The following is a 25,310-nucleotide window of genomic DNA, read 5'->3' on the forward strand; positions in this document are numbered from 1 at the left end:
TGAATTTTTCCCTTTCTTCTGTTGGTGCATAGGTTGTCTCTCAAACAGAAGGTAAGTTCTTTAAGGGAAAAGATGGTTTTACTTTTTATTTGTGTCCCCAATGCTTAAACATGGCTATGAACAGAGAAGATGCATGATATTTGCTGCATCATTGAGCTGAAAGTACATGAATTTATAACTAACAGGTAGGTATCACTTTTAAAGTCTTCCCAGTACCTTACAAATGTTATCTCACTTGTGCTTCAGCATAATCCTGGGGGAATAATTACCACAGGCATCATTAATGCCATTTACAAATGAGGAAACTAAGCATCATAGATTTAAAATATGAAGGAACCTCACAGGCTAGAGGGTACTACAACATCTGCATTTTACAGGTAAGGAAATGGAGACCAAGATTACGTTGCTAATAAGCACCAGAGTCAGGATAAGAATGCAAGTCTTCCTGATACGATCATAATTTTCTTCCTATCTCTCTGACCTATCCTCAGACTTCTGTAGGATTATCACTATATCCCAACTCCCTGGACAGGAATGTACCCCAGGGCTCTGCCCTAGGCCCTCTCCTCTTAGTCTGTACACTCTTAATAAAAATAACTAACATTTATATAGTCCTTAAAAGTTTATAAAGCACTTTACAAATATTATTTCATTTTATCCTCACAAATATCTCAGGAAGTAGGGGCTATTATGATCCTCATTCTACATATGACGAAACTGAAGTAGCCAGAGATTAAGTGACTTTCCCAGTTAGGGTCACACAGCTTGTCAGTGTCTGAGGCAATATTTGAACTCAGGTCTTCCTGACTTCAGGTACAGCCCTTTATCTACTGAACCTCTAGGCATCCCCATTTCTCTGAGCTTCAATTCTTTATTTCCAACTCTATGTTATAGATCTCTATCTGGATTCCTATCAACCTCTCAAATCTGATAGTCCAAAATAATTCATTATCTTTCCTTCTAATTTCCCTACTACTCATGGCACCATCATTCTTTCAGTTGCCCAGATATGCAACCTAGGAACACTGCAACCTAGGAACACTGCTCAGTATTTAATCATTAATCAGTTGCCAAATCTTATAAACACTAATTTACAAATTCTAATAACTCTTGCATCTATCGACTTCTATCTGCTCACACCACAACCATCTAGCTCTCACCTAGTCAACTGCAATAGTTTTCTAACTGCTTTCCCTGCAGTGTATCCTCTACACAACTGCCAAACTGATCTTCCAAAAGCATAGGTCTGACTGCATGTCACCCCTCTGCTCGAGAAATGCAGGATAAAATACAAACTCCTTTACTTGGAAATTAAAGTCCTTCACAATCTGATTCCTGTCTACCTTTCCAGACATCTCACCTTTCATCTCCATGCCTTTGCACAGGTGAGATAGCCTATGCCCCAAGCCTGGATTATTACCCTAGCTCAGGGGATTTTAGCTCAAGTACCAACCTCTTCAAAAGGCCTTTTCCCATTTCCCCAGATATTAATGGCCCTTCCACCCAAGAAACCAAATTACAAGTTTCTACCCAAAATCAAATTATAGAGGTGGATACTTAAAGGTCATCTAGTCCAAACTCCTCATTTTAGAAATGAGGAGGCTGATGCTCCAAGAGGTAAAATAACATGTCAGTGGTTACAGGGATAAATGACAGAGACAAGTTTTGAACCCAAATCCTCTTTGCATATATCCTTTATTTACTCATCTGTGAACATGCTATATCCCCTCAATACACTAAAACTCCTTGAGAGCAAGGACTCTCTTATTTTTGTACCTGTATCTCCTAGGACTTAGTATAGTATCCCGGTAGCACCTGGTAGGTCCATAATAAATATCTGTTGATAAACTCCAAGTTCAGGTTGGCATTGTGTTTACTGAACTGTTGGGCTCAACTCTGGAATAGCTAAAGCTATAAAGCTACAAAATCTTATCTGAGAGAGATCCGAGTACCCCAACGAAGATAAACTGTGAATTCCATCCCCCAAATTTTATACTAAAAGACACCAGAAGGAAAGTAGAGAAAAGCTAAGGACTGGACACACATTCAACTAGGACTCACTGGTAATTCTCACTGCTCGGTCATTGCGGAAATCCTCTGTGTCAGGTTCATCAAGATCTTCTAGGAAGTTATATTCTGGATCATCATCATCATCTGCTTCATCTAAAGAGAAAAAAAAGAAATTGATTTTTAGACACTTTCTAATCTCTGATCCTGATGCTAAAGATCGATGTTCAGGAATCTCTGTACCCTGGGCAGGGCTTTCCCCTAGCCAAACACATCAGTTCTGCTCAATCCAGGACCAAAGAACAACCTGGTTGTTTCTGCACCAATGCCTTTGCAAAGGCATCTGGAAAGGTCAAAACCTAACAAGGCAACATTTATCTGTGGTAAATATAAATTTAAGTCCTGAATTTATGCTAAAAAAAAATAAACAACTGTATTAAGTAATTATATAAGATAATGTCCTCCCATCTCGCTCCACTAAGACATATCCCTGTCATCCTTGAAAACATTGAATAATCCCTACCTTATTTGAGAAATCTACTCTAACCTTCACTCAATTCTGGTCACTTCTTTTCAAAGTATGTATGTACTTTTCTTTTCTTTTTAAAGCAATTGGGGTTAAGTAACTTGCTCAAGGTTACACAGCCAGTTATTTTGTGTGGGTGCCAACTATCTGAGGGTGGAACCGATCCGGGGTCTCCCGACACCGGGGCCGGCGCTCTTACTGCACCACTTGCCGGCCCCTGGATGTACGTACTTTTCAAAGTATGTACTCACAGATTACAATACTTTAATTTGTAGGGGCAGCTAGGTAGCACAGTGAATAGAGCACTGAACCTGGAGTCAGGAGAACCGGAGTTCAAATCCAGCCTCAGACATTTAACATTTACTAGCCGTGTGACCTTGAGCAAGTCACAACCCCAACTGCTACTTCAAAAAAAAAAAAAAGCAAAAATAAAATTGTATGAAGTATTTATGTTGATGTATGTATGATGATTTATGTTATTTTTTAATATATGTGCACACAACAATAAAATTACAAGTCTTCTGAGAGTGTTTTTGTCTTATTTCTTTGGTAGTTCCCAAAAGAACCTAACAGTTAGGCTTCTGCACACTGGACTCTCTCAAAAAAAAAAAAAAACTCCAAAAAAAAAAACCCATTAAACATAGTAGACATAGTGGAGGTTTTGGAGAATGTCTAGTAGCATAATGGAATTGTGTATAGGTTTACAAACTGCTTTGATCTGCAGACAGCTCCTGCCCCAATGCAGCAAAGATGGGGCAGGTCAACAGACCCCCAGAGCACCAGCCTCTATGGTGGTTTGGAAGGCATATTGAAAAAGCCTTTAGGAAGGGTCCGTCTCAGTTTTTAGTAGCTTAGTTATATATTCTGCTCTCTGGACATAATTATTTGACTGTAATTAACAACATCTACCTAAATTATTCTAGTCTAGTGTGCTCTTCCAAAGCTACTTCTTAATTACTTTCTGCAAATGGGTTTCAATAATATGCAGATCACTGAACGCAAGGCATATGTAAAAAACAGTTTGGCCATGAGCTACTGCACAAAGGGCAGCATGTATTTTAAGCTGGGTGCTGGGTATCTATATCCATTCCTGTTTCCAACGCTTAGCAAACTCAGCTAAGCAGAAATAAGGGGACCACACACGTTCCAAGTCACTGACTAGAAGTTCCTTCTCTTTAATTATTTCTAGCAGACAAAGATAACACTTTTAAAAAGAAGGATATAGCTCCTATCAACCACTACTCCCACCCCTAGACCCTCAAAACCCTGAAAGTCAGTTTTCTCTATCTGGCCTTTCTACTCTACCAGCTGTCAACTACAATCTTTATAACTAAGATTAAAAACAAGATACTAAAGTTGAAGCTACTGACAAAATTATGAGACCAACAAAAGCACTTCATCTATTTGCTATAAAGATCCTTGTCCTGACTTATGCCTAAAAGCACAAAGCAGAATTCACCAGCCCTAGTTGTGCCACAGATTCGCACTGTGTGATTCTGGGCATGTCAATGGGTTTCTCTGGGTCTCTATTTCATCATCTGCAAAATGTGAAGAATCATGCCTGTTCATTCTTCTCTCCCTCATTATGGACAATACTCCTAATTATTCAGGAATTAGTCCCTTTACTTCTCTCCGTCCCTGTTTCATAATCTGTGAAAAAGGACGGAGAAGTAGTTTGACTGGGCAATCTGTAATGTCCCTTCCAACTCTTAACTAGTACAATCTTAATTCCCTTATTTGTGCATCATTCAAATTTTGAGTTTCATCTTTTCCTCATTTTATTTCTTGAAGACTTTTTTCTGCTTAAAGGAAGAAAGAGAGGATGCAACTTAAGTCAGTCTAGCTTGTTATTTGTTAATACTTCTTTTCAAATGTTTGGTGGAAAAAAGGGCTAGAAATAAGGACAAAAATTAGGTATCTGGATAAGGTTTTTCAATTATCATGGTTTCCACATAACTATGGATAACTGAGAGTTACCAGTAAATGTAAAAGCACTTTAAGCTCCTGGAGGAATGTATCCTATAGCTCTTGCCTTGATATTCTCACTTTTCTTCTTTTGTTTGTCTTTCCCTGAAATATCTTACCATCCCCAAGTGCCTACAGAAATCATACCATCCTTGAAAAATCATCCTCAAATACCATCTCCTCTATTTGATCTTCTCTGATCACACCAGCTAAAAGTTATGCTTCTTCTGTATCATTCTTACTATTCTTATACTACATACTTATTATGCTCACACTGCCTTATACTGTGGATTACTTATTTATCCAAATATTTGAGCTCCTATATGCAAAGCGCTATAGTCTATGTCTCATCTCTCTTACTAGGTAACAGTAAGTTCTCTATCCTCCTATAGCACCTAGAATATCACCTTACACACAATAAGTCTTCAATACACATTTCTTGAAGTACAATTTTTACAAGTATCCCGTATTAGCTGAAATGACCACTCCTAATCCACCCACATCATCTAGCATGATCTAGCCCTTCCTAGCCAACCATTTACACATATTCTCCATTAAGTCTCTCATTTATCTACCTACACGTTCTTCTTCTGAGTATAAAATGTATGAGCATTATGGGAATGGAGGTATGCATGCTCTATGGCAGTGGCTTGTGATTAAAGTTTGAAGAAAGAAAAGGCAAAATTAGAATTCGGGGAATGGTATCACTATACATAAACAGTAGAGAACAGTTGACCTTTTTCACAAATTAATGTTAGTCCCATGATCCAATTATATACACACAGAATAGAGCCAGAATTTTTTTCAAAAACTCCACTTTGAAGACATAGAGTCAAACTACCACCCCCCCTCCCCGAAAAACCACCAAGCCTCATATCAAGGAAGTTATCTGAAGACCAACTTTGCTAAGCAGACTCAGAAAAAAAAAATTTCAACCAAACTCTTGAAGACCAGCTACCCAGTCATAAAAAATTGCTGCTGACATCATTAGAAAGAATATGAACAAAATCACAAAAACCTGAAATATTGAAATATACATATTAGAGATTCTGTTTTTTTAAATAGTATCTTATTTTTTCCTTTTACATGTAAAGACAATTTCTGACATTCATTTCTTATAAAGTTTTGAGTTCCAAATTTAACATTTAAGATTCAAACAAAAGAGGGTTTCATGTTAACCCTCAGTAAAACAGGATTTTGGAAATCAAGGTCACCTTATTTAACATCTCACCTCAAGCAAGAATCTTCCACCTTTAATAATTCTAACAGGTGGATCATCCTTATGCTCTTCCCTTATTCAAACTGACTTGTATAATAGTATACATACTATATTTCCCCACAGAATGTAAACTCCATGAGAAGTGGAACCAAATTGAGTTATGTTTTTGTATGCCCAGGGGCCACCACACAGTAAACACTGAATAAATGCTTGATAGACTGAAATGTTTGAATTCAACTAATCAAACATTACATTCTCTAAGTTTTCTGTTAACTGAGAATTTCAAGAGATTAGGAAAGAAATATGAATTGATGCCAATAAAGATCACTTACCCTCATTTTCCACATCATCATTCATGAGCCCCCCCAGCCACATTTTCCAGTCCTCATCATCTGCTGTATTGGGGTCATACATGTCTGGTGTGATGTCTGGAGCCCGGAGCTCAGCCTCCAGCTGTCCTAAAGGAACATCTTTTAGGGGCATTTTGGAGCGTGTGCGGAAGGCAATGAGGCTGTCATCCAATGGCTGACCAATGGCAAAAAGGGTGAAACAAAATATCAATAAATGTCTTTTTTCAGAATTCAGTATACATTCTCATAGTCTAATCTTTCCTCAGGATATTATGCTCCTACAGCTTGTTTAGACCTTTTTGTTCTCTTGTAAGGTTTTTGGGGTCTAAATGAATTCCTAGTGCATATGGTAAGTGTTCATTTTTATATTTTCAAAAAAATTTTTTTTCTTAATGTTTTTTTTATAAAAAAATTTGAGTTTCCAATTCTTTTCCTCCCTCCAGTCTCTCCCCCATCCACTAAAAAGGCAAGCAATATAGCAATTATATATGTGAAATAATTCAAAACAGTTTGGATATTAGCCATGACATCAAAAATAAATAAGTAGAGAAAATTATACTTTGATTTGAACTCAAGAGTTCATCAATCTGTTCTCTGGGGGTAGATAGCATTTTTTACCAGGAGTCTTTCAGAACTGTCGTTGATCACTGTATTGATCAGAGTAGCCAAGTCTTTCATATTTGATCATAACTATTACAATATTGCTGTTACCGTATACAATCATCTCCTGATTCAGTTCACTTCATGTTGCATCTGTTCACATAGGTTTTCTCATGTTTACATGAAACCACTCCCTTTATCATTTCTTATAGCACAACATTCCACCATAATCATATACTACAACTTGTCCAGCAATTCAATTGATGGACATCCCCTCAATCTCCAATTTTTTGCCACCACAAAAAGAATTGCTATCAATATTTTTGTACATATGGGTCCACTCCCTTTTTCTCTGATCTCTTTGGAATATAGACCCAACAGTGGTATTGCTGGGTCAAAGGGTATGCACAGTTCTACAGCCCTTTGGGCATAGTTTCCAATTGTTCTCCAGAATAGTTGGACCAGTTCATAACTCCACCACATTCATTACTGCACTTATTTTCCCACATCTCCCTCTAGCATCTGTCATTTCTGATAGGTATGAGGTGGTATCTCAGTTCTTTTAATTTGCATTTTTCTAATCCATTGTGATTTATAGCATTTTTTCATATGACTATAGACAGTTTTGATTTCTTCTTCTAAAAGCTGCCTGTTCATATCTTTTGACCATTTATCAACTGGGGATAAGCATTCATTTCTTAACAGTTTACTATGAAATACTCAGGTGGAAGAAAAGATCTTTTCTAAGGTTGAAACTGACTTTAAATCCCAAACTTCTGGAACTGACATCCTTCCTGAGCAATGAACTTAAAAATAAAAATAAGGACTATTTTCCCCAAGTTTTATGATTTAAGAATGTTTATTCCTCCCCACTAATCCTCTCATTTAGAAAGATAATATTATATAGAAAATTTTAAAATAATGCATGATAACAAAGAGATTTAGCTGTAAGACATTATGGACATATGTCTATGGCAGATCATGGAGGCTCTATCTCAGAAATGGATAAGCCACAGTCATATTTTTTATTTAATTTTCTTTTCAATTTAACAGCAATCTATTTTCTCAACTTCCATGTTCTGACCCACCCCACTGGAAAAAACAAAACACCCTTGTAACAAACATTCATAGTCAAGCAAAAAAATTCCCACATTTCCACATGATTCAAAAGTGTATGTTTCCTTCAGTCATATTTAGCATTTTATGTCAATCTTCAAGCAAATATGAAGGGGAAATATTTGCTGTTTTCAACTGTATTAACATCATGATTAAAGGTATCAGCATGGTGTCATGGAAAAGATCAAAAGACATGGATTCAAACCTTAGCTCTGCCACTTCCTACCTAAGAAAATTCCTTTAACTTCCCCGAGTCTCAGTTTCCTCACCTGTTAAATGCGGTTAATGATACTTGGGCTTTTAATATGCTTCACTCTATGTTTTATATTCCTTGTAAAATATAAGGGTTAGCTTTAAAACCAGAGTACCTCGTAGACTGTCTTGCAAATAGGAGACACTAAATTTCTTGTTGAACTGAAAGGAATTATTGTGGGCAAAGTCAAGACAAATCATCAAGTGTTTATTAAGCGCCTGCTTTGCCCCAGGAACTGTGCTAAGAGCTGGGGATGCAAAGAAAGGCAAAACACTGGCTTCCAAGGAATTCACAGACAGACAGACAGACAGACAGACAGACAGACGAAGGACAAACGTCAGGTAAATAAGGCCAAAAAGGCATTATGAAAGGGGTCAGGAAAGGCTTCTTGTAGAGGCCTTTTTTTCAGCTGGGATCTGAAGGAAGTCAAGGAAGACAGGAGACAGAGAGGAAGAGGGAGAGAATTCGAGTCGTGCACTGGGAGAGGCAGAGAGGGCGTCAGTGCCACCGGATTGCGAAGGGGAAGGAAGTAAGACATAAGGACACTTAAAAGGTAGGAAGGGGCTAAGTTATGAAGGGCCAAAGAGCGGATTTTATATTTGATGCTGAGGCAATAAGGAGACTATTCAGGAGGGGGGCGTGACATGTCCTGACCTAGGCTTTAGGAAAATCATTTTGACAGCTGAGAGTCTGATGGACTGCAGTGGGGAGAAACTTGAGGGATGAAGACGAAGACGAAGTCAGCAAATGACTTCAATAGTCCAGATGTGATGTGATAAGGGTTTACATCAAGATGGTTGCAGTGTCAGGGGAGGCTAGGTGGTGCAGTGAATAGAGCACCAACCCTGGAGTCAGGAGGACCTGAGTTCAAATTTGGCCTCAGACACTTAACACAAAATAGCCGTGTGACCTTGGACAAGTCACTTAACTCCAACTGCCCTACCTTCCTCCCTCCAAAAAAGAAAAGAAAAAAAAACCCATCACCAACAAAAAATTTAAAAAAAGATGGTTGCAGTGAAAGTGGCACATGTGAGAGATGTTATGAAGGCAGAATTGAAAAGACTTGGTAACAGATTGTACATGGGGGGTGGGAGGGAACACAGGGATAGTGAGAGAAAGTGAGGAGTTGTCCAGGCGTAATGTTAAGGGAATTTTAAGATTTTCCCTGCCCCTTTATAGGCCCATGTGACCTGCTTTGAGTTTTGGCATAGCCTACAGCTTGAGTCACATGGAGCCCATGGTGGGAGGAGCTTGCTCAAGGGGGCAGAACAAGGGTAGAGTTTGAAGAGACTGAGGTGGAGCTGGGAGAGAGTGAGGCAGAACAGAAGCCAGTTTGAGTGAGAGAGGGAGGAATTTTGCCTAGTGGAGCTTGTTTGTGGGGAGGCATAATGGAGGGAAGGCTTGGGGATGGCTATGCTACCTAGATTGGTGGTGTATAAACTTCTTTGTTACCATGGTGGAATTGGCTTTCTGTATATGAATAAATATCTTCATTTCATCTTTGAGGAAAAGAGTTTGTTATATTTTGAGATTGAACCCTGGAAAGACATCTGCATATTCATAGCAGCTGCTATGGGTATAACATGAGCAATATACTAGGGTAACACCTATGTTGTGAGCATGGGTGCCTGGGATGATGGTGATGCCTTCAGCATCAGTAAAGTTAAGGAGAAAGAAAAACGTGGGGAAAAAAAGATAATTAGTTCAGTTTTGGACATTGAGTTTAAGATGTCTGTAGGACATTAAGTTTGAGATATCTAAAAGGCAGTTAGAGACATGAGAATGGAGGTCAGGATAGAGATTAGAGCTGGATAAAAAGATCTGATAATCAAGAGCACAGAGATGATCACTGAACCCATGCAAATTAATGAGATTACCAAGTAAAATATTATAGTGAGGGGAACAGTAGAGGACCAAGAACAGGTTTGGGGACATCTTCTGTCGGTGATTGTAAACTGGAGGAAGATCAAGAAAAGAAGGCTGAAAAGGAAGCAGTTAGACAAGTAGAAGAACCAGAAGAGAATGGTGTCACAAAAACCTAGAGAGAAGTGCTATCAAAGAATAGGGTGATCAAGAGTGTCAAAAAGCTGCACAGAAGTGGTCATTACATTTGGCAATTAAAATTGAGTGATGAGGTAAAAAGCTGGACTATAGAGAATTATGGAGAAAACGAGAGGCAAGGAAGTAGAGGCACAAAATAATTAGTCTTTTCAGGGAGTTTAGCTGCAAGAGGGAAGAGAGATATGGACAGATGAAGTGAGTTTTTCGATGATAAGAGAAAAATGGTAGTGTTTACAGGCATCAGTAAAGCAGACAAAGAGAGAACGATGATTAGTAAGAAAGTAGAGACGAAAGAACGTGCTATAGAAGATGGGAATAAATGGGATCACATGCATATAAAAGGGTTTGCCTTGGCAAGGAATAGGTCTACCTCTTCATGTGAGAGAGGAGTGAAGAAGAAAAGAGTGGGAGAAGGCATGTGAATGATGTGGGATGAAGGGAAAAGAGAAGTTCTTGGCAAATAGCCTCAATTTTTTCAGTGCTTTATTTTGGCAAGGTTCTCAGCTGAAATATCTTAGGAACTCTGCTCAGCATAACAACCAACCACAATTCCAGAGAACTTGTGATGAAACATGTTACCCACCACTTGATAAAGAAATGCACTCAGGTGTGCAGAATGGCCATTTCCAAAAGAAAAAAAATACCATGTCCAATGAGAAACTTGTTTTGCTTGACTATGTATACATGCAACAGGGATTTCTATTTTCTAATTTTAGATGACTGAAAAGATATATATCTTTATATATAAATTTTTTTTAAAGTTTTACAGAGATGCCTAGAACAATGAGAAGACAAGTGTAGGAGAGGACTGCTAGTGAATTCTGGTTCTTTTCATTAGTCTGGTTATCCAACCTTGTGCTAATTTCACAGGTATTTTCAGATAGGAAGAATAATCATTGTTTTAGAGGCCAAAGTTTCTAAAGTCTTAGCCTTAAGATTATTCTCCCTGTTCTACTCACCTCAATTTGCGTCATACAAGTCTTCTTGTATGAATTTGTTTCTTTGAAACAATCCCTGCCACCATTTCTTATGACATAGTGATGTTCCATCACATTTATCAGACAACTTGTTCAGCCATTCCCCAGCTGTTGAGTACTCTCTCAGATTCCTATTTTTTGCTACTTCAGAAAAAATTATAAATATTTTTTTACATCTTTAGTGAGAGTTTGTTTTGTAATCCTTCCCTTAGGAGCAGGAGAGTAAAAAACCCTCACAAAGACTTTTACCCTAGAAGATTCTGCTCTCTAATACTTGGGCACCATACTTCACTGATATAGAAGCCTGGTAGGCAAAAATGGTGCATTTAAAGAATGGGCTATGTTTCTGTATTCCATAATATTTCCTGCCTATACTATACACCCCATTCCTTCTTTAGCAGATTTGATACTCATTGACAATGAAAAAGCAGAAACTGAGTAGAATTCACATAATACCTGCCTTCTGTATTAGAATTCAAAAGGAAAATCTCTTCTTCCCTCTGAACCCCAAACTTCACCAAATTACTCCACTTGACATCCTAGAGTCCCATGTGTTTACCTGGAATGAATCCATGCAGACTGGACTGCAAGCCAGCTCTTCATCTACCGCATGCAGTTTCTCCATAAAAGTACTATCCTTGTTCTGTTTGGGCTTAGGAGGTGGGGGAGGCCCCATGGGTACAACCTCAGCACTGATATGCCTGATGGGAAGGGTGGTGATTTTCTCAGCCTGATTAAGAAAGGTAATTTTATTAAACAAAGACCTTATAAGTATAAGGACCCACCTCTCTCCACCCAGACAGGGGCTGATACTATTTCACTCTATTTTCTACTACACAGTGGTCTTATTTAAGCATTCTAATGAGACCAAATGGGATGCTACTAAGGTGGCCATGAGGTGAGAAAATTATTAGGCCTTTAACTTGATTTTTTTAAGAGCACAATAAAAGATACAAGGTACCAGACAAAGGAAGGCTAAGTGAAATACTTTCCTTTCCTCCTCTCTATTGCAGAACTAAGAAAAGCAAACTCTTCCCTCACTGATAAGTTTCAATGGAGCCTTAGCTATTCACTCCAAAGCATATAAGAATAAAGGACCACTTCCAAACTCAATGAAACCATGTAATGCTTAACATTTTGCAAAATCCAGTCAATGTCAAAGTCAATGAGTTTACCTTGATATATAAGCAAATGATGCAAAAGCCAGAGCTTTTGACTACAGGTTGAGTTTATAGGCAACTCTTAATTATTTATATAATAAAGCCATGCAGATCACATAACACACTAAACAATAAAAAATAATATAAAAAGCTGACTCTATGGGGGCAGCTAGGTGGCTCAGGGAACAGAGAACCGGCCCTGGAGTCAGAAGGCACTGAGTTCAAATCTGGCCTCAGACACTTAAACTTACTAGCCATGTGATCTTGGGTAAGTCACTTAACCCCAACAGCCCTGTCTTCCCCCCCTGCAAAAAGCAAAAAGCAGCCTCTAGAACACATTAGATACATGTAGTCAAGTGACACACTGTCAGTCACACAAATGTACTTGCTCATAGACAGACACATACATACTGGTTTCCTCTTTCTCACTTGCTCACTCTTTCATACTCTCTCGAATATATAATTCTTTTTCTAATGAACTAAGTATTGAGCTGGAAAAGTTCCAGGTTTACAATAGAAAATTCTCAAGAGAGTAATCCAAATTTATTCATGTACAGATAATTGAAAGCTGACTACATTTCTTATTTACCTCTGAGAGTATTCCACCCTCCTCATCTGTCTCAGTCATCTCTGAGGACTGTCTCATTCTGGACCTCTTTGATCCCCGTGGAGAAGAAGCAGTGCTTTCCACATCACTTTCCAATAAACTCTGCAAAAAGAAGTTAGTAATCCAAGTCATTATTCTTTGCAACTGCTCTTAAGTGAATTTGGGTCCTCTTGCTCTAGTTATCTTTGCTAAACAATTCTAGAAAAATGTCAAAACCGGGGTGTCTAGGTGGCACAGTGGATAGAGCACTGGCCCTGGAGTCAGGAGGACCTGAGTTCAAATCCGGCCTCAGACACTTAACACACAAAAACTAGCCGTGTGACCTTGGGCAAGTCACTTAACCCCAATTGCCCTCCAAAAAGCAAAACAAAAAAAAAAAAAACTGTCAAAATGATATGAATAATAAGCAAACACAATCTCTGGATCTAAACTGCAAGGAAATGAGCTGACAAAAGCAGTGTCTCCACCTTTTCTATAGGACAGATAATCTTATAAAGTTAAGAAAGAAAAGTAAACCTAGCCTTATGGAGATAAACAATCAATAGAGTCATGGAAGCTATCTGCTTGCCTCTTCAGCTGTCTCATCTTCTTCCTCATCTTCTGGCTGATATTCTTCATCTGAAGAATCGTCCTCTTCAAGGGGAATATCCACAAATTGAGGAGGCTGCAATAAAACAACCATAAGATAACAGAATGGAAGAACATACAAGACACATGAACCCTGGTGGCAAACTACATTCATCCCTAAATGTAATCAGACAACAAGGACATGGTTAAAGAGGTCAATGGATTACTAAAGAGAAAAAAGGTTACAGAGGGCAGCTCACAAATAGGATGAGCCACAAAGTAGTAAACAAGGAGGTTTTTAGAACTGACCACTGAGTACAAGTCTTATTGGCAAAGCTTACCTTGATTTCATTGGCCTTCTTAATTGGAGAAATGTTCCATGTTGGAATTACCTATCAAAAAAAAACTAAGAAAAGTGAGTTCCCTTATACATAAAAACATATTACTTTATGAGTTCCTTCCTTTCCTCCTTGACTATCACAATGGGATATAGACTGGATGGGTGGGAGGAAGGAAACAGGACAGATGATAGTATTTTTGTGTCTGTGTACAAAAAAGAAAGAGTAAAGGGGAAGCCAGGTAGCACAGCGAGTAAGAGCACTGGCTCCAGTGTCGGGATGACCTAGATCAAATCCGGGCTCAGATACTTAGCACCACACCCAGAAATAACTGGCCGTGTAACCTTGAGCAAGTTACTTAACCCCGATTGCTTTAAAAAAAAAAAGTAGAGTAAGAGGTGCAGAATCTATTGATACCATTGTTACAGGTGCTCTCAGAATTTGCCTTGCTTGAACAAACTCCAAATTATTAGCACCTAAAGAAGAGTTGTACCTGTTCCTGAGCTTCCACCAGAAACAGAGACAGATACAGGTGATCATAACAGTAAGGTTAACTACCTGGAAGCTGGTGGATGGATCCCTGAATATGATTTCTACATCTCTAAATACTTCTCTTATTTTAAGGTTATAGTATCATTAGGCAGCTCAGTAACACAGAAGATACAGTTCCAAATTCTAGACTTGGAGATAAGAAGACTCCAGTTCCGGGGAGGCTAGATGGCACAGTGAATATAGAGTACCAGCCCTGGAGTCAGGAGGCCCTGAGTTCAAATTTGGCCTCAGACACTTAACACAAAGACTAGCCATGTGACCTTGGGCAAGTCACTTAACCCCAATTGCCCTCCAAAAAAAAAAAAGCAAAAGACTCCAGTTCAAATCCTACTCCAGACACTATTTATTAGCCATGTGATCTTGAGCAAGTAACTTAAATTTTCTCAGTTTCAGTTTCCTCTCGGTACAATGAGACAGCATCATTTCATATGGTTATTGTGAGGATCAAATGAGACAGTATGTGTAAAAAGTGCTTAGCACAGTGCTTGGCACACAGTAAGTGCTATATAAGGCTTATTCCCCAACTTGTCTTTCCTATATTTTTTTCCAGTAAGTACCAAATCCAACCTGATGTATTAGATATCCAAAGAAAAGCAAAAAGCTACTCACCACTCCTTTCTCTACAACTTCCTTCAATTTTGATCGTGTCATTTTAGGTTCCTGAGAGACAAAAAAGAGAAAAGAAATTGCAAATGAAAATGAGGTTGGGTTTTCTAGGAAAATCATATGGTTCCCAAATAGATATTTGTATCCTTTATATTAATGTTTACTTCTTTGATTTGTTTCTCTTTCCTTCTAGCTATAGCTAACATTTACAGCACTATGCTAAATGGCAGTGGTAAAATCTTGGCCCCTAGGAGGATACAGAGACACACCTCTATCATTGCAGTAGAAACATTAGGGACTATATGTGAAGAATGTGACATACACTGTTAGACACTTTTGTCAGCTGGCTTTGTTTAACTGTTTTTCTTTGTTAGAAAAGGTTTACAGGAGTGGGGAGGGGGTGTGGAACATGTAGAGAGAAGGAAAGGGTATATATTCAGAAATTACTATGTTGTAAAAAAACAAAATTCACGAATTAAGTTCTATTTTTTTTTTTTAAGCAATCGGGGTTAAGTAACTTGCTCAAGGTTACACAGCCAGGTGTTTCTGGGTGGGTGCTAAGTGTCTGAGCCTGGATTCGATCCCCAGGCCATCCTGACACTGGAGCCAGTGCTCTTACTCACTGTGCTACCTGGCCACCCCTTAAGTTCTATTTTTAACAACAAAAAAAAAAATATGACACTGGAAATGCTTACTTTACTCCTAATTTTATTAGGAAGGTTTCCATTTTTTCCCTCATTTAAAATAATATGAGGTGTTCATTTTAGATAATTTTTATAACAAAAGAAAGATGCTTGGAGAGGATGTGGGAGAAAGACCCATATGTACAAAAATGTTTATAGCAGCTCTTTTTGTGGTGGCAAAGAATTGGAAATTAAGGGGGTGCCCATCAATTGGGGAATGGCTGAACAAGTTGTGGTATATGCATGTTATGGAATACTATTGTGCTATAAGAAACAAGGAGCAGACGGTCTTCATATTTACCTGGAGAGGCTTAAAAGAACTGATGCTGAGTGAGAAGAGTAGAACCAGGAGAAATTTGTACACAATTACAGATACAACGTATGTGTGATGACCAATTTTGACAGACTGGACTCTTCTCAGCAATGCAGTGATATAAGTCAATCCCAAAAGACACATGATGGAGAGAAAAATGTGCATCCAGAGAAAGAACTAGAAAGAACTAAGTTTATATCCAGGTGGAAGCAAAATACCTGATCTTTTTTGTTCTCTTATTTGGTTTTATGTCCTCTTTACCATTTTTCATTCCAGCTGGTACAATCTGTCTTTATAACCTGACCAATGTATAATGTGAAAGTATTTACAGATCCTATACTTGACCACAAGCTGCCATGGGGAGGGGAGGGGAGGGAGGGGGACAAAATGTGAAATTCAAGGAATTGTGGAATTGAATCCTGTAAACTAAAAGGAAACAAACAAATTAATTTAAAAAAAAAGAAAGAAGGGGACGTTTCTAGAAAGTTTTAGTCTCTTGGAAAGAGAATCTAGCATGTGGCCTTAGAACTGAAAAAAATAGCAAGGGATTAGGCCCTGACATGGAAAAGATAAAACCTAGACTTTGTCTTCTGTTAGTACCATGAATTACTGAGATAAAGAGGGGAAAAGAATTGTGTATTATACACACACATACACATACACACACACACACACACACAGGGGAAAACTATTTTTGGAAAACAGTCATCTATGCTATTTCAGATTTTCAATGTGGTGAAATAAAGGCTGTCCTGTAAAAAAAAAAAAAAAAGATGCTTTCACTCCTATGCTTTCTACAGATTTTTAACATAAGTACTGTATTTTGTCAAGTTTTTTATTAACCTATTACAATGTGGTTTTTACCATTTTTGATATGAATAAAAATATGCCAATCATTTTAATGATGTTGCATTCCTGACATCTGTAAATTAACCTGAGAATAGAAATTACTGAGGAAGGAACTCATTTTTCTTTCTTTTAAAAAAAATATTTAATTAATTTTTTGTTTTCAACATTCGTTTTTATAAGATTTTGAGTTCTAAGTCCCACCCCACTTCCCTGTCCCCAAGATGGCATGCAATTTGAGATAGGTTATATATGTGTGATCTTACTAAACATATTTCCACATTAGTCATGTTGTGAAAGAAGACTCACAACAAAAGGGGGAAACCATGAAGAAAAAACCCAAAAAATAATAAAGTAAAGACAAAATAGTATGCTCTGATCTGCATTCAGACTCCATAATTCTTTCTCCGGATATGGATAAGCATCATGAGTCTTTTGGAATTGTCTTAGATCATTATATTGCTCAGAAGAGCTAAGTCTAACAAAGTGAGTCATTGCACAATGCTGCTGTTATTGGGTACAGTGTTCTCCTGGTTCTGCTCACTTCACTCAGCATCAGAGGAACTTGTTTTTCAACACAAACAATTACAAATGTATACATAGGGTAAATACAGAAAGTCACACCATAAAAAATTAGGAGAAATGAAGGGTTATATTGTAACTGAAGATCTTTAAGCAGTCAAATATATAAAGTTATAAAAGGTAAAAGACCATTTTAATTATGTAAAATTAAAGCTTTTGTACAAATAAAAGCAAACAGAAGAAATGCAAAAATGGGAAAATATTAAATATCTCTGATAAAATCAGAAATTCAAATTCAAATATGAAAGGCTAAATGCTGTATTTCTAAAGAATATGAATTTGGGGTCAAAGAATAAGAACAGATAGAATGTATTAGGAAAATTATTATCAATAATGATTTGAAAAGCTTTCAAATCGCTAATAACTAAAGAAATGAATATTAAAACAACTCTGAAATACCAATTTACACACCTATCAAATTAGCAAAGATAGAGAAATTCAATGTTGACAGAACTGTGGGAAAAAAACAGGCACACTAATTCACTGCTAGTGGAGCTGCAATTTGTTATAACCATTTTAAAGAGCAAAATGGAAGCGTGGCTAAGTGGCATAGTGAATACAGTGAATAGCCCTGGAGTCAGGAGAACCTGAATTCAAATCCTGTGACACTTAAAACTTACTAGTTGTGTGACCTTGGACAATTGTCCTGCCTTCCCCCCTTCAAAAAGAAAAAAAAATAAAGAGCAAAATGGAATCATTTCATGAAACACAAGTAATAAAATTGTTCATATTCTTTGACCCGTACTACCCTTCTACTAGGTTTATAGCAATACTCTCCCCTCAAGGAGATTAAAAATAGGAGGCCAAGGTCTACCTATACAAAAATATTCCATTTTAAAATAATATTTCTATTTGTAATAGCAAAAAATTTAAAACAAATCATGTGCTCAAGAATAGCTGAATAAACATGAAGGCAATCGAATATTATTACTCTGTAAGGAACAATGATTATGAATAATTCAAAGGATTATGGGAAGACTTGTATGAATTAATGCAGAGTGAAGCAAGCAGACTGAAAGAATATACACTGATTACAACTGTAGATAAGGTAAAGGCCAAATAAACTAAGTTAAACACAATATAAGAACTACTTTATTAAAATTAAAAAGACTTCTATTCTTTTAAAATAGTAAATTACAAAAGGGTAAGATCGCATATATTCTCAATTATAAGTACTCTTTGATATGTTTTACTTAATAAGTTTATCAGGTATTAAAACAAAATTACCAATTTAAAAAATAAGAAAACAAAACTGGGGTTTGAGAGTTTTGATACGTCAATTCTACTGCTAATGCTGTTAAATCTATTTTTTAAGTCCCCTCTCAAGTCCCACCAATTTTTCTGACTAAATCAATCCCATCATATTAAAGAGGTAATAACTCACAAATACAGGCAAGTCGTCTGTCTCACTGATGGCTGCCTTCATCATTGCTACCACATGTTCATTTGTGATCACTTCCTGGAGAAAAAGGATATTTTTGTTTTAAGCAAAAAAGGTTTGTTCATTTGATTTAAAAGTTCTATTATAGAATCAAAGAAAACAGAGAATTGGAAGGGAACCTTGTGTCCATCTAATCTAATCTATACAGGAAAGGAAATTCCCACTGCAACCTACCTGACAAACGGTCATCCACCCTCTGCCTGAAGACCTTCAAAAACGGGGACCCATACCACCTCTTTAGACAGTATATTTCACTTCAAGCCAGCTCTAATTCATGGGAAGTTTTTTTTCCTGATTCAAGCCTAAATTGACTAAATTTTCATAACCTTCACCTATATGGTCCTGGTTTGCTGTCTAGAGTCAAACAGAACACGTCTACTCCACATGACAGTCTTTCTTGAACTTAACACAGTTTTCATGTCACTCTGAATACTTCTCCAGGATAAATATGTCCAGTTCCTCTAACCAATCTTCAGTAACTCAGGGTCATCCAAACTATCCTGGGTGTCCTCTTCAGAAAAACCTCTAGCTTATTAATGCTCTTCTACAGTACTTAGCATTGAACACAAAAATCCAGATGAAATCTGACAATAGCAGATTACAGTGGGACTATCACCTTCCAGTTCCTAGAAGTTATGCTTCTCTTAATACAAGGTCAAGATTAATTAGGATTTTTGGCTACCCTATCATAACTACTAACTCATATTTAAGCTTGCAGTCCACTAAAATCCACTAAAATCTTTTTTAGAACACCTGTCTAACCATACTTCCCTTATCTTCTCTTTGTGATTTTTTTTATATCCAAGTGCAAAATTTTACATTTGTCCCTAGTGCACTGCATGTTAGATTGGATCCAATGTTCTAGCCTTTCAATATTCTTTTGACACTGATTCTGTTGTCCAATGTTGATAAGCATCTATATCTTTATTAGTAAAAATGTTTTTTATTTTCTACAAATACTTTGGGATAGATATATGCCACAGATGAAAAACAAGACACCCAAATAACCTTTGTGTAGAGAATGAAAGTGATTGAAATCACCCTCTTTTCCCTAGGTTTTTTTTTTTTAAAGCAATCGGGGTTAAGTAACTTGCTCAAGGTTACACAGCCAGGTGTTTCTGGGTGGGTGCTGAGTGTCTGAGCCCGGGATTCGATCCCCAGGTCATCCCAACACTGGAGCCGGTGCTCTTACTCGCTGTGCTACCTGGCCACCCCTCCCTAGGTTTTTTTTTTACACTGTTCTGGTTATCCTCCTACTTGTCTGACTACTCCTTTTCAGCCTACTCTTCTGGATTTTCATTCAATTAACACTCACTAACAAAAGATATTCTCAAAACTTCTGTTGTCCCTCTGCTTTTCACCTCTTAATGGAATGTTGTAATAGCCTACTAACTGGTGTTCCTGCATCCAGTTTCTTCAATCAATCCTTTACACTACTGCCTATATAACCTTCCTAAAGCACCACCCTGAAATCATCTGTTTCAAAGATGTTCACTGGCTACCTGCTGCCTACGAAGAAAATACACAGTTAGCATTCAAGGTCTTTTGACTCCAGCCTATCTTGCTATCTCTCATGATGATCCTTTTAATGCACTGTTCCATTCAGTTAAACTGGTCTACTCATGGTCCCCACTTCTTGTCCTGCTTGCTTCCATCTCTGTGTTTGCTTACACTGTCCCTCATGTTTTAATATGGACCTTTTCCTCCTCCATTTCTACTTGCTGAAATGCTTCCTTTCCTTTGAAGTCTACTTCAGGTGCCAACCCTGCCATGAAATCTTCCTTGAACTCTCCAAGTAGAACTGATCTATGCCTTTTTAAATCTCCCTTTGTAATCAATCTAAACCTTTCCTTTATACTTATTATATTCTAATACGTAAAAGATATTTTCATGCAAATTTTATTGGCAGCAAATCTTGGCAGCAAGGACTTTTTTATTTCATCTTTGAATCCATGGGACATGGAACAATACTCCATGGAGAGTAGGTACTTACTATCTGTTAAGTTGAAATGAGTACGATTTTATTTGCATAATAAATTTCTGTCTCTGGGCCCTCCTCCTCATCCTAGCCACATATCTCCTGCTGGCCCCCTGCACCCAAACCCACCTCAGCCTTACTCACATGAAGGATGTTTCTCACATTGACAACTGTTAGATTATGCTGTTTGGCACCATCTTCTAAGGTACGGTCAAGCATGTCATCCAGCTTCAGGTCATAAGCCAACGTCCCTTCCTCCTGACTTCTTCCATCTCGTTTCCTCTTGGTGGCCTTTTTCTTTCTCCGTCTTTTCTCACCCTCTTCACCATCTTGTTCTTCTGTTAACAAATAAGGAACACCATCAATGAAAAACACTGAAATCAACTGTGGTGTAAACAAGAAGCAACAGTAAAACTTTTAAAAAGTATTTAGGTTTAAGAGCAAAATGAGAAAAATGCTTCTTCACTGTTACTTATTAATTACATCATCAATACAAGAATTCATTTTTCAATGCATTTACAGATAATATACATTCTTCTTTAAACCAGAAAAAATTATTGCTTCGTAAACCTAAGAAAAAATTCTAAAATTTCTTTTAAGACCTCTCATAAGTCAGGAGGCAAACAATACTACTGAAGATCAGTTATAGACTGTTTAATATTGGGGACAATGAAACTGCTCAGCCTGTAGCTCCAAATCTCAGAAGGAATGCTATACAGAAGGGAGCCTTTGTTCTTTGGAATGGAAGGGAAAGAACAAAAAGAGGTAACAGGAAGTACAAACCCAAGATAAATAAGCATGAAGAGAATAAGAAAGTACCTAACTGCTGATGAATTCAGGTTATCAGATCAAGACAAAATGTATTCCAAGGTACTGAAAGAAGGTCAAATATGATAGTCAATCCCTGCCAGAAACATCTAAAACATTATGAAGAACAGGAGAGTGCTACAGAACTAAAGAATAGCACATATCCCGATTTTCAAAAAAGGAAAGGAGAAATAAGAGTTCATAAACTATATGCCAGACCAATGAATATGACAATGATCTTTGGCAAAGTTCTAAAATGTAGGGGTGGCTAGGTGACACAGTGAATAGAGCACAGGCCCTGAAGTCAGGAGGACCTGAGTTCAAATCCGACCTCAGACACTTAACACAAAAAAACTAGCCATGTGACCTTGGGCAAGTCACTTAACCCCAACTACCCCTCCAAATAGCAAAAAAAAAAAAATTCTAGACTACACCACCAAAAGGAATGTCTGCAGGGACTCTTTGATTTTTGTCTTTGTATAAATAGTACCAAACAGTGCTTGGCACCTAGCTGGTGTTTAATTGAGTTTTGACTGACTTAGCAGACATCTAAAAATGGAGTGGTGATCAGAAAGGGCCATGGCTTCATCAAGATCAAGTCCTGACACACAAACATTATTTCCGTATTTGAAAGTGTTATAGATTCCTTCATTTGGCATTTATATCCCTTTTAAAATCTAGCTCCAGTCTACCTTTCCGAGCCATGATACTGTGCATACTCTCACATTACTCTCCTCCACATACCTTTTGTTCTAGTCAAACTTGCTGCTTCCAATACATGAAATTCTATCTCCTGCCCCCTTGCCTTTACACAGGCTGTCCTTCAGGACTGAAATATACTCTCCCTTTACGAAGGCTTTAGTATTTCAACTTAATCTTCTACATGAAGTCTTTCCTAATACCTCCAGCTACTAATCTCCCTTCCCAAATCACTTTAAATTTTATTTGAATATACTTTTAATTCACTTGGTATGTATATGTTGTTTTCCCAGATATTCATGAGCTTCTTTGAGGGCAGCAAATTTTTGTTTTTTTCCTTTATATCCCCAATCACTGACCCAGTGCTGGTAGAAAGCAGGTGTTTAATAAATGCTTGCTGATTCAGTGACTAATCAAGGACAGGTCATGAAGGTGAAGAATGAGTTCCCATAAAAACTAATCCTTGCCCTGGAGAAGAAATGAGGGAGTGCGTCCCTTCCTTAGATAGAATAGATGATAATGCATTCTGCTCAGGTTGAGTCTCAGCTAATTTTGTATAACTTTTTTATTAACAAGGGAGGGCTCATTGGGGTAGGAAGAAGTTTATCTGTGAATGACATGGAACATAAAAATAAAAGGCATCACTTAAATTTTTTTTTTATTTTTTTGCTTTTGGGAGGGCAGTTGGGGTTGAGTGACTTGCCTACTAAAATTTTTTTAATTAAAAAAAAGTTAAAGACAGATTAACCTCATTTCCTTTACTTGAAGTTTACTAAGGTATCTGACAAAGTCACTCGTACTACTCCTTCAGAAAAGATGGAGAGAGGTGGGCAAGCCAGAAATATATTTCTATGGATTTGGAATTGTTTCAACAGATGCAACCAGAGAATAATCATTAATGATTCAATGTTAACTTTAAACAAAGTCTCTGTAGAGTGCCCCAGGGATCTGTGCTTGGTTCTCTGCTAACATTTTTGTAGATCATTTTGATAAAAGAATAGATGCCATGCTTAACATATATTTAAATGACACAAAACTGGGAAGGATATATGGAAAGAAAGTCAAACTCTAAAAGATTTCTAATAGGCTAGAACTTTAGGCCAAATTTAATAAGGTGAAATTTAATGGAGATATATGCCAACTATTATTCTTAACTTAAAAAAATTAACTTCAAAAGTACAAGACAGGACAAGAATGGGCTAAACCATACAAAAAAATATGGGGGTTTTTGTGAACTGCAAGTTCAGTATGACTCAACGGTTTGATACAGTTACCAAATTATTATCAAGATACATTAAGAGAGGGAGTGTCCAGGACAATGGAAGCGATAATCATGCTAAATTCTGCCCTGGTTCAACTATATCTGACATATTGTATTCAGTTCTGGACACCAAAATGACAGGCTGGAAATTTTCCAAACAAGGTGTAATGGGAATGTAAATTTTTAAGATCTTCCCTGCCCCTAGGCCAAAGTGCACCTGGAGCCTGGGGTGGGAGGCTTGTTTTTCAGTAGATACTTCTTGATTGGCCAGTGGGTCCAGAAGGTTGTTACATTCTCTGAGCCAGGAGAAGGCTATATAAGCCCTGATGTGTAGCTTTGTTTTGGGGCTCACTTTGAGAAGTGTTCTGTGATTTGATCTGGACTCTGGGAAGCCATTGTTGAGAGCCCCCGGCTTTGAAAAACCCAGATGTTGATTTGCAGATCCAAGAACCTGTGGTGGCAGCAACCCTGGGGATGCTGGAGTGCTTGCTGCTACAAAATGGCATCATGAACAGGATCTGCAGAGTAAAAGGAAAGTATGGGGACTGGGATAATTGTTTGTTTCCCAGTTGCAGTAGCTGTGACTGTGGAGCCATGGACCAAGAAAGAAGCATGGCCTGCATGCGGACTTCACTGAGCTGACAGCAGGAATGGTGAGCTGCCTGCATTGGGACCTGGGCAGAAGCCAGGAGCGGCTGCAGCCTACGGGAGAAGGAACCCAGGAGTTCGGAATTCAGCCACAGGAAAAGATAAGAACTGAGCAGCAAAGCAGGGGCACTGAATGTGTTTCCTTGCTGCATCCCACAGTTTGGGACCCAGGGGGAGGATGGACTTGTGACTATGGTGGGTGGTATGAAGTGCCGTGGACCCCCAAGGACACCACCTTGTTGGTTTTGTTGCCCAGCCTCCTCTCTGTACTTGGAAGCAGGGGCTGGAGCTGTGTGAGGGGAAGGACACCCCCCCCCTCCCAAGAGAACTTTATTTGGACTCTTTTTTTGAATTGAGGTGATAATGATGGGGTACCTGGGGTCTAGGTCAATTTGTGAAACCAACTTGTGAAACCAGTCTGTGAAATTGTAACTGCAATTTGTATTGTAAAATTGTTATCTGTAAAATTCCTTTCCCAACCTCTGACTCTGCCCCTTCCCCCTATCCACACTAGGCCTAGGCAACACCTTGGGACTCCTTTGTTCTTATTTAATCCATGTCTCCTCTGGTCTGGCCCAAATCTTATCTAAACTATCTATTCACATGCTCCTCTTGGTCAGCTCTGACCTTTGTCTATGCATTGAGGCCCCTCCATGTCAGGCCAGCCCTGACAATGGCAGCCCTACCCTTTAAAAGTAAAAGCATGTACCCCTCTCACTTGCAGGTCCCCTCAAGGACTCTTGCCCGCTTCTCATGGAAGTGTAGCAGGTCCCCTAAAGGACTCTTGCCCGCTTCTCATGGAAGTGTAACAATAAACTTCTACAACTCTCACTCCAATAAAGCCTGAGACCTTGAATTCTTTCCAGATGATATTGCAGGTTTTCTGGTCTTGGATAAGATCAGAATATCTGCTGAACCTTTTGGGATCCCCGTTTACCCCCCATCAATAATGCATTGTACTTTGTGTTTGTTTAAGGCCCAGTGGCCACTTAGGTAACTTTAGTTGTGTATCTAGAAAATGTGAACTAAGAGATGTTTAGTGCTAATTCAAAAGTAAATTGACTATGCTATGGGCATGAAAGATCTTGGGGCCGAATGTAACAGGAATGTAAATTTTTAAGATCTTCCCTGCCCCTAGGCTGAAGTGC

General features: G+C 38.1%; 1 protein-coding gene across 10 annotated transcripts in view; it reads right to left on the reverse strand.

Annotated features, from left to right (window-relative positions):
- The window catches only part of GON4L (gon-4 like), an 81,919-nt gene that overhangs the window by 26,365 nt on the left and 30,244 nt on the right, over positions 1-25,310 (reverse strand). For all 10 annotated transcript variants that reach the window (XM_069078073.1, XM_069078074.1, XM_069078078.1 and 7 more), the window contains 9 exons: positions 20,892-21,085; positions 18,713-18,787; positions 14,908-14,958; positions 13,750-13,800; positions 13,410-13,505; positions 12,824-12,943; positions 11,634-11,804; positions 6,050-6,242; positions 2,062-2,163 (listed from right to left, as the gene is read on the reverse strand). In XM_069078073.1, the coding sequence (XP_068934174.1) occupies positions 2,062-2,163; positions 6,050-6,242; positions 11,634-11,804; positions 12,824-12,943; positions 13,410-13,505; positions 13,750-13,800; positions 14,908-14,958; positions 18,713-18,787; positions 20,892-21,085 (1,053 nt within the window). The remainder of the gene's footprint in view (positions 1-2,061; positions 2,164-6,049; positions 6,243-11,633; positions 11,805-12,823; positions 12,944-13,409; positions 13,506-13,749; positions 13,801-14,907; positions 14,959-18,712; positions 18,788-20,891; positions 21,086-25,310) is intronic.

The sequence above is a fragment of the Petaurus breviceps genome, unplaced genomic scaffold, assembly GCF_028583685.1.
Source record: "Petaurus breviceps papuanus isolate PSGF00001 unplaced genomic scaffold, PetGlider_PUasm1.0 91023, whole genome shotgun sequence".
Classification (NCBI taxonomy): Eukaryota; Metazoa; Chordata; class Mammalia; order Diprotodontia; family Petauridae; genus Petaurus; species Petaurus breviceps.